The sequence below is a fragment of the Paramormyrops kingsleyae genome, chromosome 17 (genome assembly GCF_048594095.1).
Source record: "Paramormyrops kingsleyae isolate MSU_618 chromosome 17, PKINGS_0.4, whole genome shotgun sequence".
Classification (NCBI taxonomy): Eukaryota; Metazoa; Chordata; class Actinopteri; order Osteoglossiformes; family Mormyridae; genus Paramormyrops; species Paramormyrops kingsleyae.
In genome coordinates this window covers 5,620,529-5,635,164 of record NC_132813.1, presented here as the reverse complement: position 1 = coordinate 5,635,164, position 14,636 = coordinate 5,620,529, and the positions used below count along the sequence as shown (strand labels likewise).

Below are 14,636 nucleotides of genomic sequence, written 5' to 3'. Positions count from 1 at the left end.
AGCAGTCGCCGCATGAGGATCAGGTCATGAATGATACCAAACGAGATCAGCCCGTATTTATGTCCCTCTCTCCATATTATTGCTGAACTAATCATTGTTTTCCTCTTCCGTTCAATAAGGATATGTATCATTTTGATTCGTCCGGCTGCCCTGGTCGCACGCGTCTGTTTTTTAGTGCCCAGTGACCCTTAATCATAAAATAATGTCACCCATGGTGGATGGACTCCCACAACCTCTTAAAGGAGCCACACACTCCCTCGTGACCTGGGGGGTGTACAACTGCCCCCGTCGTGCCACGCTCATCTAAATAATTAATCCCATGTCTCGTTATCATTCAGCTGTCGTCCTGCCGCGGCCCTTAAAATGTCACCGTAAATCATGGATGGCCGGGCTATCGCCGCGAAGGCTCTGCCGCGGCTGCCGCTCGTCCGCTCCTCTCCGATCTTTGCCGGCGGGGTCAAGGTTCTCCAATTACTTTGCCGAATGGCGGCAGTGTGGGTCTGCCAGGTCGTCACGGCTACGGAAACACCCAAAGCATCGTGAGGGTGCGCAGGGTTGCGGTGGCGACCCAGGCCACGCCTGGGCTGACCATTAGCCAGAAATGTGCCCGGAGGCCTTTCGTCGAGGGCTGAAATAAGGCTGCTATCGCCCGGGTTTACCTACACGCCCCATGAAACCCCAGCTCCCTGGCCCCGGAGGTATGGCGGGGCACCGAGGCACAATCCCATCAGCCTAAGCCACGGATTACCATGGCGAAAGAGGAAGCCGCCTCAGGCTGTTTTGCTCACCTGCGCGATTCTCCCTTTTTAGACTCCCGACTTCTCCTGCAAGGGCCGCCTTGGGCGTCACAAAGCGTCTGTCTGCTATTTGTAATACAACACCAGTATCTTAAAAGGCATCCGTCTTCTAATGGGTGGCAGCCATTACAGCGGAGTACCGTGCTGTAGTATTAGCCACTTGGAAAAACGTCACCCCTCCCCCACACTGCTTAAGTCTTTTTTATTATTATTCCAAATTATCCATAGGCTTTACATCGATTTGCAGCCTAATTACTGCGAAGTATGCGATTCATCTTGTAAAATAAGTAATTAAGTGCATTGTCTGACATCGCTACAGCAACAGAAATGGGGAGTATTGTGCAGCTGACGAGTCAGCATAACGCCTCTCTTTCACAGTGGAGGAATCGGACATCATCGACTTGGAGAAGCGCTATTGGCTGCTCAAGGCCCAGTCCAGGACGGGCCGCTTCGACCTGGAAACCTTTGTGCCGCTGGTTTCCCCTCCCATCCATGCCTCGCTAAGTGAAGGTACTGGAACATTCGAATGTCGTTCACTCGTTAGGCCACATGGCCCGAGCAGGGTGGGGGCTGATTGGTTGTTTCTTTCTGTTCACGGAGGGGCCGGCGCCTCACATGTTACGAGTGTGTGCAGTGACAAGGGCGCACTCCATGCTTATCTCATGTAAATAGCGGAAGTCGCTTATTGATAAGAGGCCATTTTGGTCCCTTTTAAAAAAAAAATCACTCCAATAAGAGGAATAGCACTTTTTCGATCTGTCCTCGCAGGATTGTTTCATGCCTTCGACGAAAATCGTGACAATCACATCGACTTCAAGGAGATCTCCTGTGGGCTTTCTGCGTGCTGCAGAGGGCCAGTGGCTGAGCGGCAGAAATGTAGGCATCAACCTGCTAATGAGCTTCTTTTTTGGCTTTAACCTGGAGAACAAATTTAATTAGAACGGTGATTCTCAGCCCAGTCCTCAGGGACCCAGAGACGGTTCACATTTTTGCTCCCAGGATGCCTGTACCAGGTATTCGGTCATCTTGATTGTTTGGATGGTGCTTGTTTGTTTGGCTCAGGTATTTGGTGTTTGTGATTGTTCGGTTTGTCCATGTTTATTTGGATCAGGTATTCATAGTTGTTTGGTTCAGGTGCCTGAGGACTGGGTTGAAAAACACTAAATTAGAAGAAATCTTAAGATTTAAACTACCTTATTTTGAACTTTCAGGCCGTGGGCTTTTAATCTCTTCTCATTTTTGTCATCATAGTTTGTTTCAAGGTGTTCGATGTGGACCGGGACGGTGTCCTCTGCCGAAGTGAGATCCAAGACATGGTCGTGGCGTTGCTGGAGGTTTGGAAGGACAACCGCACAGACCCCCTCCCCGTGAGTCACGGCCCACCGACGGCAATCATTAGGATGTGATTCTCATTCCTTGTTGTGTTATTGGCATGTAATGTACTGTAATGTTTCTTAGGTTTAATATATGACATTTATGGCCAAGGTTTTCAGAGTCATTAATCTTACTGTCATGTTCTGCTGATCAGTTGATGCTGAGAGTCCTGTGTGAACATGTCGGGCCAGATAAATTGCTTGTGTAAAAAAAAAAAAAAAATTGCCTGATTTCTGGCAGTATTTTCAGTTTTAGTTTATTTGGCAAAGCCATGAGTAAAGGATTAAAGCGGGTTGAATATCACTGAAGTGTCATGTCATCGCAGCAGAGAAAAAAAACTGCGTAACGGCTGAATACGTTTGAATTTGCGTCAGCAGCCCCGTCCCGTGCGTGCTCAGTTTGCCGTTGTCCCTTTGCAGGAACTTCATGCTAATGTGGCCGACATCGTGGAAGACATTTTGAAAATGCACGATAACACCAGGGTAAGCTACTTGGGGTGCCTCACGATCCGACAGGTATAAGCCGTGCTTTGTTTACATACACATTGCATTATGTACAGTACAACAACAGTCTGGACACACCTGCTTTTAATGCAGTTGTTACTATTTTAACTGTGTTACTCACCTTATAGTAAAAGGCCTCGATGAAATGAAGTAATATGTGTCAAATATTCCAACAACCAAGAGACATATTCACCATCTTAAATTTTTCACTCTTCAAAATAGCCCCCTTTTGCTTGGATGACAGCATTGCAGACTCTTGGCATTCTTTTAACCAGCACCCAGATGTAGCCACCTGGAACGCTTCTCCACAAGTTCTGAGCACCAGATGGCTACCTTACTCTCACTCTTTGATTCAGCTCATCCCAAACCTGCCCACAGTTGGTGGATTGTGGGGCCAGGTCATATGTCGAGTGCCTCCATGTCGTCCTTGTTCAAAAGATAATGCAGTTCTTAGCTTAGAGTGTGCTTTAGGGTCATTATGTTTTTGAAAAACAAATGATTTTCAGTAGGTGTGTCCAGACCTCTGACTGGTACTGTATAGGTATATGTATAAGCCCTTGTGTCCAGTCCTTGTGTTGTTTTGTGCTGTCCGACGTTTGGCAGTTTAAGTGTTGTGGATACTCTCCTTGTGTCACTTGCTGTTGTATGTTACACCGCGGACCTGGGGCAATGTCATTTTGTGCCACTCTATACCTGTATATGGATGGCATGACAATACAGGCCTCTTGACTTGACTTGAAAGCTTGTATTGTGTTTGTTTCTTTTCCCAGTTGGGCCATCTCACTCTGGAGGACTACCAGATCTGGAGCGTGAAGAGCGCGCTTGCCAACGAGTTCCTCAACCTGCTCTTTCAGGTAGCAGCCTAAGTTTCAGGGCTCCTTGGTTCTGATTGGCTCTCGGTGTCACTGGCTGGCCCCGCCCCCGCCCACTGCTGTGTCTCCCCTCCTAGGTGTGCCACATCGTCCTGGGGTTGCGTCCTGCCACGCCAGAAGAGGAAGGGCAGATAATCAGGTGCGAACCTGGTTTCCTCTGTCCCCTGTAGGCTCCTCAGCACTCATTGGGTGGGGTCCGAAGCCCCGGCTCCCTCTGAGCTCACCATTAGGGCCCTGACATGTTGTGTCTGCCATGCAGGGGGTGGCTGGAGAGGGAGAGCCGACACGGGCTGCAGGTGGGACACAGCTGGTTTCTCATCTCCATGCAGTGGTGGCAGCAGTGGAAAGATTACGTCAAATATGTGAGTGGCGCCGTTTCAGGAAGGAGCCTTATACTTTGGGCCTGTCACCCGATCCGCTCTCCTCGAGTCGCGTCCTGGTCAGCAGGACTCCTAGCAACTGGCCGTGTCCCCGCCCTCAGGATAACCATCCCATTGTGGTGGAGCAGCCGCCAGTGCTCGGCACGGGCCGGAGCCCCCTGGCGGCGGCGGGAGCGGAGCAGGCCACCGACCGCAGCGGCGCCAGCAGCTCGTTCAGCTCCTCCGACGAACGCTTCTCCGACAATGTCTCCAGTGCCTCCGAGGCCTCTGAGACCACCAACAGCAGTGAGTCCTGCTGATCGCGGCACCAACTGGTCGCCTGCTTTTGCCTCGGAGCCCCAGGCAAGCCGGGTCCCTCAAACCCCCCCCATGCCCTCGTCAGCCCCCCCTTTGCTTCCTGCCTAGGTATGATCGCCTCCAGCTCCACGGCCACCGACATCTGCTTCGCGCGGCAGCACAACGTCTCGGACAACAACAACCAGTGTTTCTTGGGCGCCAACGGAAACGTGCTGCCTCTTCTGGCCACGCAGAGGCCCGGCGCCATCGACAACCAGCCCATGGTCACCTCGGAGCCCATCAAGGTGCGGCCCAGGGGCTCGAGGTCCTAGAGGCGGAGTCAGTACCAGGAACATCTGCTCATGTGTATTTGTGCGGGTTGCAGAATGGCTGACCATTTACAGATAAGAATGCGCATTTGGCTCCTTCGGAATCAAAGCACAGTTTGAAGTGTAGCCTCAAGAAAGGGAACTGTCAGCACTGACTTCCTGTAAACAGTAACTCGAAAGAGGAAGCCACTTTTCGAGAGCATTGGCCCTCATTTACCAGGCCCCGCCCACTGTGCCTGGCGCTGTCTGTGATCCAGGCCCCGCCCACTGTGCCTGGTGCTGTCTGTGATCCAGGCCCCGCCCACTGTGCCTGGTGCTGTCTGTGATCCAGGCCCCGCGCACTGTGCCTGGTGCTGTCTGTGATCCAGGCCCCGCCCTCGCTATCAGGCTCCTGCTCTCTTGGCGCCGAACCCTAAGGACAGATGGGGGTGGGGGGGCGTTGTTTCTCTTTTGTCTTCCTGCTGGGGCACGTGCTGCTCCAGGGTTATGTTTGAGCAGCGGCAGAATTGTAAATTGTGTCCTTGTTTTGCATTTTTAATGTGATGTTTTATTATTTTATTTGTTTTTAATGTATACGCACCTTTGCAGGCCCCCACGCTAACCATGGAGGGGGGTCGACTGAGGCGATCGCCACCGCCAAGTCCGAGCCGGGACTTCGAGGTCGTCCCAGAGCCCGTGTGGAGGGCGCTGTACCACTGGTACGGTGCCAACCTGAGTCTGCCCCGGCCGGTACGTATGGCAGAACCGGGCCGGGGGGTGCGCTCCCGACTGCACACGCCGTACTCCACGTGCCTCCTGGTTTCCATTCAGACACCCCCCCCCCCCTAGGTTAAGTACTCCACTTACCAGATGAATAGAATAGAATGGAATAGATTACAATAGAATAGAACACTTTTATTGTAATTGTATACAGCAGGTACCGTGAAATGCTCTGTGTGACTCTGACTGATTCTTCCAAAAAAAGAGGAGATGGAAATATGTATACAGCAGTATATGCATAAATATATGAATTGTATTAAGTACAATTCATTACATAAATGTTAGGTATAATAAATACAAAAGGATAATGAAATACACACATATATACACATGAAAAATGACTGTAAGGTATAAAGTGACATGTATCTTTGGCCATGAGAGTGTTGCACAGCAACTGTAGGCATGAAACACAAGAGGGGCCTGGCTGAGAGCAGAGGTCATCTGAGGACCTGCTTCAGTCTGCTAATGACCCTGGAGAGAAGCTGCTTTCAGTCTAGATGGACGGCCATAAATAGTCCTGTAGCACCTTCCTGGTAGCAGCAGTGCAAGGAGGTGGTGACAGGGGTGTGGCAGGTTCCCGGTGATGTTAGTGGCCCTCTGGAGGCAGCGATATTGTATTTCTCCTCCAGGGTAGGTAGCAAGGTCCCTGGGCTCTTCTCAGTGTCACTGGCGACTTTTTGCAGCGCTTTTATTGGTCGGCAGAGCAACCGCCCGCATCTGCTAAAGGCGAGCCGAAATGACCGTGCCCCTGCATGTGAAAGTCACGGCAGAAGCACTGGAAAAGGCAGAGCTAATCATTCAGGAAGGAAGTTACAGAGAACAGGAGGATCATGGGGAATGGAGTTTGGTGGCAGATTTGTGTGCCGGTCGTACAGGCAGCAGGAGGGCTTGACTCTGTTTGACCGCCCCCACAGGTAATCCGGGATACCAAGACCGAAGTCCCCGAGCTGGAGCTGTTCCCACGGTACCTGCTGTTTCTACGGCAACAGCCCGCGACCCGCAACCCCCAGTCCAACATCTGGGTGAATATGGGTATGACCAGCCTGCGAATGTTCCCCCAGCATTTGCCCCGAGGTAACGTGAGCCGGCAGCAAGAAGAGGCCCATGATCTCAGCTCGCTAAATCACACCCCCCCCCCACCCTCCCCCCAGCTGAGAGCTCCAATATGACACTGACCAAACTGAACGCCTGGCCAGGCGGTACACCCCCGTGTCTGCATGCCTGGGAGGCGTGAGTCGGTTTGAAGCCCAGGGTGAACCTGGACTCCCTCTGTGGAGAAGTGCAAGGAAGGGGGAGTTGGAGGAAGAGGAAGCTGGAATGCTGGCTGCACTGCAACGATCCGGCGTGCCCAGTGAGAGCGTAGCTTAGCGTCACCACTGTAATTGGTGTAGATCTGATTAGGGGGGGCTATCAGGTATCTGCCTTCAGCAGCGGAGGGCTGGACCCCCCTCCCCCCCCACCCTCCATCTTCAGAATATCCGGCCACAGCCCCCACCCCCAGCAAGCAAGATGGGGGTCGTGCCTCTGGTTTCATGTCTGATTTTCACAATGCAAATATCAGTAACTCCAAATTTGATTGATTTCAGCTTCAGTTGATTAATCAGTCTGCACAGATTTGTAGGTTAAGAATCTGGACTAATTTTGATTAAAATTTTGCTTAATCAGAGCTCAATCTTCCATACACTAATTATTTTTTGATGAATTATTCATAATTGCCTTTGCCCTTTCTTGCTGCTTCCTCAACTAATCCTCATGAGTGCTTAAAATGGCCTTTTTAATGCCGTGTAATATAGTCCCTGTGTACAATTAATACAATTATGCTTTGTCACTGTATTTTTTGTTGAATCATTTACTCTGATTTTTTGCTGAGCTTGGCCAAAACTGCAAACCTTAATTTGTGACGTACGTGACAGTTTCATATATGTCTTCTCCACCCGATGTGTACATGTAAAGCGTGAAAGAGACCGATTGTCAGTAGAGTAGACATTGAGGCAAAGCGTATGATATTCCACCTGCAGCGGCTGAGTTTTTTTTTTTTATATATTAAATCACGTTTGTGTTTCCTAGGCAGGTGGTGCCCTGAATCTGTAATCTGTGTCGTGCTTCAGCAGCAAAACCGCCTTAGAATGACTAGCGTGTGTGTCCCTGCTACACGCCGTCCCCGAGCGGTTTCCGGAGATGTCCGTGGTCTGACGATAGCAACTGCGCGCTGCAGATGTGGCAAGCCTTTAGCGTTCAGGGGCATTTAGACATCAACGAGCCTTAGCTAATGATATAAAGAGAGAACCAGGTTTAAGTTTATATTCAGAAATGGACAGAGAGGTGGGCCGTCAGACGAGTCAGGTCTCCATCCATGCGGGCTGCATCCTTGTGAGCATTCAGTGATGCTAAAAATCAGCTGTCGACTGCCTGCTCCCCCACCCCCCACCCCCCACAGGTAACGTGCCTTCTCCGAATGCCCCTCTGAAGCGAGTCCTGGCCTACACCGGCTGCTTCAGCCGTATGGCCACCATCAAGGACATCCATGATTACTTGTCCCAGCGGCTGCGCATCAAGGAGGAGGACATGCGGCTATGGCTCTATAACAGCGAGGTGGGCGACCCTGTTGTCCGGGAGGTGGGGGGGTGGCTTTCCTGACTTCCACGTTTCCCCTGGCGGCTTCCACGTTTCCCCTGCAGAGGGCAGCAAAGGACTCCCTGTGTAGCGATAGGCTTGGGAATCGATGACCGCAAAGCGCTAGTCAAATGCTGACCATGTTATAAGTGATATTAGGCCAGAGATGTTGACCATGGAGCAGACACGCCATGAACTGGTTTGGGGTCATGCTCTACAAAAGGTTTGCCACAGGTTATGAGGTCCATGAAAATGAAGGCGATGTCAATTTCATTTTCAGAACTACCTTACCCTGCTCGATGATGAAGACCACACACTGGAAAGTTTGAAGATTCAAGACGAACAGCATTTAGTAATTGAAGGTATCATCGCTAATGGAAACTGTACAGCACGTGTCTGAACACCGTGTTGTAGATATACATTTATTTGAAAAGCACCATGTTTTTTTGTGATATAGTTCGAAACAAAGACATGAGCTGGCCAGAGGAGATGTCTTTCATAGCGAACAGCAGTAAAATGGACCGGCACAAGGGTAACGTATCGTAGATACTGCTTCCCTTTATTATTGCGAAGGTGAGGGCTAGCCTGGTGTGGTGACGATGCTCTGTTTGGGCTCCCGCAGTCCCGACGGAGAAGGGAGCAACGGGTCTCAGTAACCTGGGAAACACCTGCTTCATGAACTCCAGCATCCAGTGCGTGAGCAACACCAAGCCTCTGACAGACTATTTCATCTCAGGGAGACACCTCTATGAGCTCAACAGGTGGGTGGGGCACGTGGGGGCGGGGCCAGGCAGAGACTTACAGGGACAGGTGCTGAAAGGCAAAGACCAGAGGGGGGGGACTTTGACGGTGGGGTGGGGTGGCATCAGGGCTTCGCTAAGTAACTTGTTGAGATAAAGGGGGAGATTCAGTAACTCTAAAGGGAGACGGTTCAGATAGTTTGGGCAAAATGGGGCGGTTGCTCAGGCACCAGCAGACCCCCCCCCCACATGGCAGCGTCCACGGGTGGGGGGCAACAAGTGGTCACCTGCCCCCTAGAGACTTAACTGTAATACATGTATATGCAATCGAATCGCATTCTATGCAAAAGGTACTTTTAAAATGTATGAATGAAGTTAACTATGGTTGTCACTGGGATCTTTTCCACCGTATTTTTTTCCATGGTGTCAACAGTAATATGCAGAAACACAAGGAATACTTAGCTAGTGGCTTTATTTCCAGTTCAGGCACACATTTTTAAAATGGCGTGAATTAGCATTTATCCCCCAAAAACAATCCTCTTATTTGCCACGGCAAATGGTTAAAACAGAGAGATGAAATGTGTTGTAAGCAGTGTGCTGTATTAGTAATTAATTACAGTTACTGATTACTCCTTTCAAAAGTAATTCAATTTCTTTACCAATTACTAAATATAAAAGTAAATAGCTACTATGAAGGTAACTTTTTTTGCATTTCAGTTCTCTTGTAAATGCATAAATATCCAGACAGCACGCACGCGTCGCTGGGATGTTAGTTTGAGATCGGAACGTTGTTAAATGATTGCGTTCCATTTAGGCCTATTAACAATATTTACATTACATCAGCTAATTTGTGTTTCAGCAAGCGCATTTTTTTTTCAATAATTTTGTTTTGATCAGTTAGAAAAAAACTGTTTAAAAAGTTGTTAGGCCTATTTTTACTGGTTCTGTCATCTCAATATATGTATCATAATAAGCACATAACTTTTAATCGCATAAACTGTTTGGTACGTGGTTTTAAATAGTATGCCTACATGCAGGGTAAACGGAAGAAATCTACCCTATTTTTGGTGTGTGCGTGTGTGTATCTGTGCGTGCGTGTGTGTGTGGCGTGCGTGTGTGTGGTATAACCCTGTTGTGGGTTATATAGCCTAATCGGGAAAGGTAACAGTAGGCTAAACGTGGCATAGTGATCTCATTAACATTGCATTGCACAGACACCAGGGGAATGTCGAATCAATATTCAGTAACGATGCCTCTGTAACGATGTGGCAGTGAGCGAATGACTTCACAGAGATACTTTGCCCATGGATTTTAGAGCATCGCAGAGACATTGTGCTAATGCATATGTGCTGTCTGGATAGTTATATTACTTTTAGCATTGCTGCTGTGATAGAGCGAGACAAAATAACTCTTAAATTTGATCTATCACTGCCTAATATTACCCATCCATTGCACCACCTTAAGGTTGGATGACGCTGGACCATAAACTGGAAATTAGGGGAATAGGATGTATTAGGATGTATTTTTGATATTTTATTTTCACACAAGACAAAAGTAACAACTAATGAGGCCATTTACATTTCAGTACTTTTAATTGCGTTATTTAATTTGAAAAGGTAATTGGTTACATTATTTGTGGCAGTAACAAATAATTTACTTATTTATTTAAAGTAATAAATAAGAGGAATAAGAACAACAAACAAAGAGAGACAGACGTCCTATTACAGTATGACGACTAACTCTGGTTGTAAATGAGCTTCTAATGCTCACTGTTAACCAGCAGCATCAACCATAAAAAAAAATCAGTTTTTCCTTAAATGTTTCATTTGAACCAAACACAAAAGTCTTGTTTTCCAAGAATTGATAGAATGTGCTTCAATGTCTTAAACAAGTCATATGTCATTAGCTGATTTTTCTTCCATTCGTTATTTATTTAGCTGTGTGAAATGCTGTCTGACAGATCTGATGTTTGCACCTGGTTTTCTCATGTCTTTTACTGTGATCTTGCAATTTTTTATCTGCTGTTTATTGTATTTTTCATGGATTAACAGAAGGTATTCTGGCAATAAGAAGTGCTAATGTCTCTCTCTGTGCCGCAGAATCAATCCGATTGGGATGCGTGGTCACATGGCCAAATGTTATGGCGATCTGGTGCAGGAGCTGTGGAGCGGAACGCAGAAGAATGTGGCTCCACTCAAACTGAGGGTGGGTCCTCCCAGCACCCGTGCTGCACCGGCTACTGGGTCAGCAGCACAAAGTCTCAGCACAGTAATGCTCACCTTTGCCCCCCTCCCCCCACATTTCCTTTTTTTTTTAGTGGACCATTGCTAAGTACGCCCCAAGGTTCAATGGTTTCCAGCAGCAGGACTCGCAGGAGCTCCTGGCATTCCTGCTTGACGGGCTTCATGAAGATCTCAACCGAGTCCATGAAAAGCCCTACGTGGAGCTGAAAGACAGCGACGGCCGGCCCGACTGGGAGGTGGCTTCCGAGGTCAGAGTTCGCGTAGCATGTCCTGTCCCGTCCTGTTTGCCCCTGTTTTTAAGTTGCACAATTATTCTTCATTTTGCAGTATTGATATCTTTTTGATAAAGAACAATTGACTGAATTCACTACAAAGTCATTTAGCTCCTGGTGAGCGTGGAAGGATCACCTGGATCGGCAGGCTGGCTTTTGATTGATCAGCCTGGGTTTTCATTCTCTGGCAGGCCTGGGAGAACCACCTGAGAAGGAACCGCTCCATCGTGGTGGACCTGTTCCACGGCCAGCTCAAGTCTCAGGTCAAGTGCAAGACCTGCGGACACATTAGTGCCCGCTTCGACCCCTTCAACTTCCTGTCCCTACCCCTCCCAATGGACAGCTCCATGCACCTGGAGATCACAGGTGAGCAGGCGGGACCATAGAAAACATTAACAGAACCACAGTACTCTAAAGCCGGTTGTGTAAGTTAGGGGTTTCCGACCCCCCCCGGCTGTGGAATGCTGGGGGTTTTGGCCACACCTTTTTGTTTATTTCCAAGCCAATCCCTGATGATCATTCATCTTGACTGCATGTGAAAAAATTGGAAGCAGTTAAACGAATTAAATCTGTCCTGCTATTCAATCCTCCCCCCATAAATAAGTTTAACTGCCAACACATGTAGTAAGTTGTAAGACATACTTGTGGAAGGACTGTGATCCAAAGAGAACTGAATACCCATCTTGATCGATTCGGTTCTCCATTCGTGTCTGTTTTGTAGTTATTAAGCTGGACGGCTCTACGCCGGTACGATTCGGACTGCGGCTGAACATGGACGAAAAGTACACCGGCCTGAAAAAACAGCTGAGCGAGCTGTGCAGCCTGAAGCCTGAGCAGATTCTGCTGGCCGAGGTCCATGCGTCCAATATAAAAGTGAGCCTTTTCCCTTTGTGTGTGCTCAACATGGAAGGGTGGCCCTCCTGACCGGTGGATTGCCCTAACTCGCTTGCCCTTTGTCCTAGAATTTTCCTCTGGACAACCAGAAAGTGCGGCTCTCCGTGAACGGCTTTTTGTGCGCGTTCGAGATCCCCGTGCCAGGATCACCCACGTCTGCGTCCTCCCCCTCCCCAACGGGTGAGGCCCTCGCTTCCAGTTTGTTTCGACAGTCTCAAACCACATAGCTAAATATTAACCTGACAAAGATATCCCATCATGCCCCTCATTCTTGGTGCTCAATCAGTATGTGTGTCTGCTGCATCTAGAATTGCCGCCTCTAGCCAATGGCACGGTCACCTCAGCAGCCAATGGCAATGCTCCCAAACCCAACCTGATACCCAATGGCATGCCGAGCACCGTGGTGCCCTGTGGGACAGAGCGGTGCCTTCCCAACGGCATCCCCAATGGTCACGTGGCCCCCATGCAGGATAGCCCCTTCATCGGCTATATCATCGCTATGCACAGGAAGATGGTGAGTCACTGTCCTTGTGTACCGCTGCCGCTGAAAAGGTGGCAGGTGTGTCTGTGGTAAAGCTGGTTTAAACCACCTTTGACAGACTATTGGCTAAGTTTAGAATTGTGAAAGCGTTTCGTAAATGTCTCTCTCTTAAGTGGATTGTTCGTAAGGTGTCTGCTTAACAAGCATAAAACTCTTCTTTTTTTTTTTTTTCCTAGATGCGGACAGAGCTGTACTTCCTGTCGTCTCAGAAGAACAGGCCCAGTCTGTTCGGCATGCCCCTCATCGTCCCCTGCACGGTGCACACGCGGAAGAGGGACCTATACGACGCCGTGTGGATACAGGTGTCTCGACTGGCCAGTCCGTTACCCCCTCAGGAGGCCAGCAACCACGCCCAGGACTGGTGAGCGTCCCCTCTGTGGGCTGAGGTCACACTCTGCAGCTGAAATAACAGTGATCTATGCTAGCTTAGTAATTAGGTATGTATTACCCTTTTCCCACTAGAGGCGCTACTGCGCTCTGCAGGAATTTGAAAAAATGGCTGTATTTTTCAGCTCTGTTGGAGACGAGTCTGATCGAGCTAGAAATAACACCTATGTTTTTATAGCTGGTTATACTTGTTTACTTTCATTAATTTGCACTTAATTTAAATCATCCTGGGTGCTGTTTTTCAGTGATGACAGCATGGGCTACCAGTACCCCTTTACGCTGCGTGTTGTGCAGAAAGATGGGAACTCGTGTGCCTGGTGCCCATGGTACAGGTATGGTGTGTGTGTGTGTGTGTGGGGGGGGGAGGGTATGTATATATTACCCATGTAATAAAAACCTGTTTTGACCTTCTGGGGGCTGTTTTTCTGACCTCACAGAGGGAAACTCAATTTTCTAAAAATCTGTGACTGCAATCAAAAAAGAAAAAATGTCAGAAGTCTTGTATTTTATTTGGTTATTTATGGCTAAAGTTAGGGCTGGGTAAGCGGTTAAGGTCGTCATTGCTGGGATTAGGGTTTTTCCCATAGGAATGAATGGATGGCTCCCACAGAGATGCATGCAGATCTGCGTGCATACATGCATGTGTGTGCGTGTGTGTGTAGGTTCTGTCGGGGCTGTGCGGTGGACTGCACCGATGACCGAGCCTCACTGGGGAACGCCTACATCGCCGTGGACTGGGACCCCACCGCGCTACACCTGCGCTACCAGACCTCACAAGAGAGGGTGAGGCGCAGGGGGCCGTCTGACTCCAGAAGTGGTGGGGGAGGGGGCAGTGTCCTGGGTACTGCTGGACACCTGCTGTGTTTACCGGTGGAGCCATTTTGTGGCATCATTCGCATGACTGAGGGCCGTTCTTCTCGTCCATCTGCCTCCCCGTGGCATAAACTTGCCTTGGTCTCTGAAATGATCTGCTGTTGTATCGCTGATTGCCGACACTTACTGCAGTTTAAAATAAAAGCATGAACAGGCAAATTTGTAATTCCCATATGCTAAGCTACGTATGCTAAGCTACTCATCGACGATGGCATGGCACGATAATTATATTAGCAAATTGTCCTCGCTGCTTATCTAGCAGATATTAAAGGCAGTGCATTCACTTCAGCAGCAGTACCCACTGACAAGATCATTTCACCAGCGCTGAAAGGAGCTACTATGATTTATTGCTGCTATTATTAACTGTGACGATGTCACATGACTGTCACCTGAGCTGGAGCATTAGCAGTTAGCGGTAGCATGACTAACGCATCCCGAACCGCGTCCACAATCCTGGCCAGATTGTGGAGGAGCACGCCAGTGTGGAGCAGAGCCGGCGGGCCCAAGCGGAGCCCATCAGCCTGGACAGCTGCCTGCGGGCCTTCACCAGCGAGGAGGAGCTGGGCGAGGATGAGCTCTACTACTGCTCCAAATGCCGCACCCACCGACTGGCCACCAAGAAGCTGGACCTCTGGAGGCTGCCGCCCATACTGGTTAGAGCGCCGCCCTGCCTGTTGTAACCACCGCATGCAACCTCTTGCTGTCTGACATAAGCAACAAGGAGTAAATACTGCAGTTAGGAAACTGTGGACAGGAGTGTGGAACATGGTTCATTCTATATAA

At 49.1% G+C, this 14,636-nt stretch overlaps 1 protein-coding gene across 2 annotated transcripts in view; it reads left to right on the top strand.

Moving 5' to 3' along the window:
* usp32 (ubiquitin specific peptidase 32) overlaps positions 1-14,636 on the top strand; it is a 34,619-nt gene that overhangs the window by 15,297 nt on the left and 4,686 nt on the right. The window contains exons 6-30 of one of the 2 annotated variants that reach the window (XM_072701058.1): positions 1,176-1,307; positions 1,566-1,673; positions 2,049-2,164; positions 2,591-2,653; positions 3,445-3,528; positions 3,624-3,685; positions 3,806-3,908; positions 4,028-4,211; positions 4,332-4,507; positions 5,120-5,260; positions 6,205-6,322; positions 7,728-7,882; positions 8,184-8,265; positions 8,361-8,435; positions 8,526-8,664; positions 10,743-10,848; positions 10,961-11,134; positions 11,350-11,524; positions 11,880-12,031; positions 12,121-12,232; positions 12,361-12,566; positions 12,770-12,954; positions 13,226-13,312; positions 13,643-13,763; positions 14,315-14,506. In XM_072701058.1, coding sequence (XP_072557159.1) covers positions 1,176-1,307; positions 1,566-1,673; positions 2,049-2,164; positions 2,591-2,653; positions 3,445-3,528; positions 3,624-3,685; positions 3,806-3,908; positions 4,028-4,211; positions 4,332-4,507; positions 5,120-5,260; positions 6,205-6,322; positions 7,728-7,882; positions 8,184-8,265; positions 8,361-8,435; positions 8,526-8,664; positions 10,743-10,848; positions 10,961-11,134; positions 11,350-11,524; positions 11,880-12,031; positions 12,121-12,232; positions 12,361-12,566; positions 12,770-12,954; positions 13,226-13,312; positions 13,643-13,763; positions 14,315-14,506 — 3,248 coding nt within the window. Of the gene's footprint in view, positions 1-1,175; positions 1,308-1,565; positions 1,674-2,048; positions 2,165-2,590; positions 2,654-3,444; positions 3,529-3,623; positions 3,686-3,805; positions 3,909-4,027; positions 4,212-4,331; positions 4,508-5,119; positions 5,261-6,204; positions 6,365-7,727; positions 7,883-8,183; positions 8,266-8,360; positions 8,436-8,525; positions 8,665-10,742; positions 10,849-10,960; positions 11,135-11,349; positions 11,525-11,879; positions 12,032-12,120; positions 12,233-12,360; positions 12,567-12,769; positions 12,955-13,225; positions 13,313-13,642; positions 13,764-14,314; positions 14,507-14,636 lie in introns of both variants that reach the window. The other variant, XM_072701057.1, reaches the window with a different exon arrangement.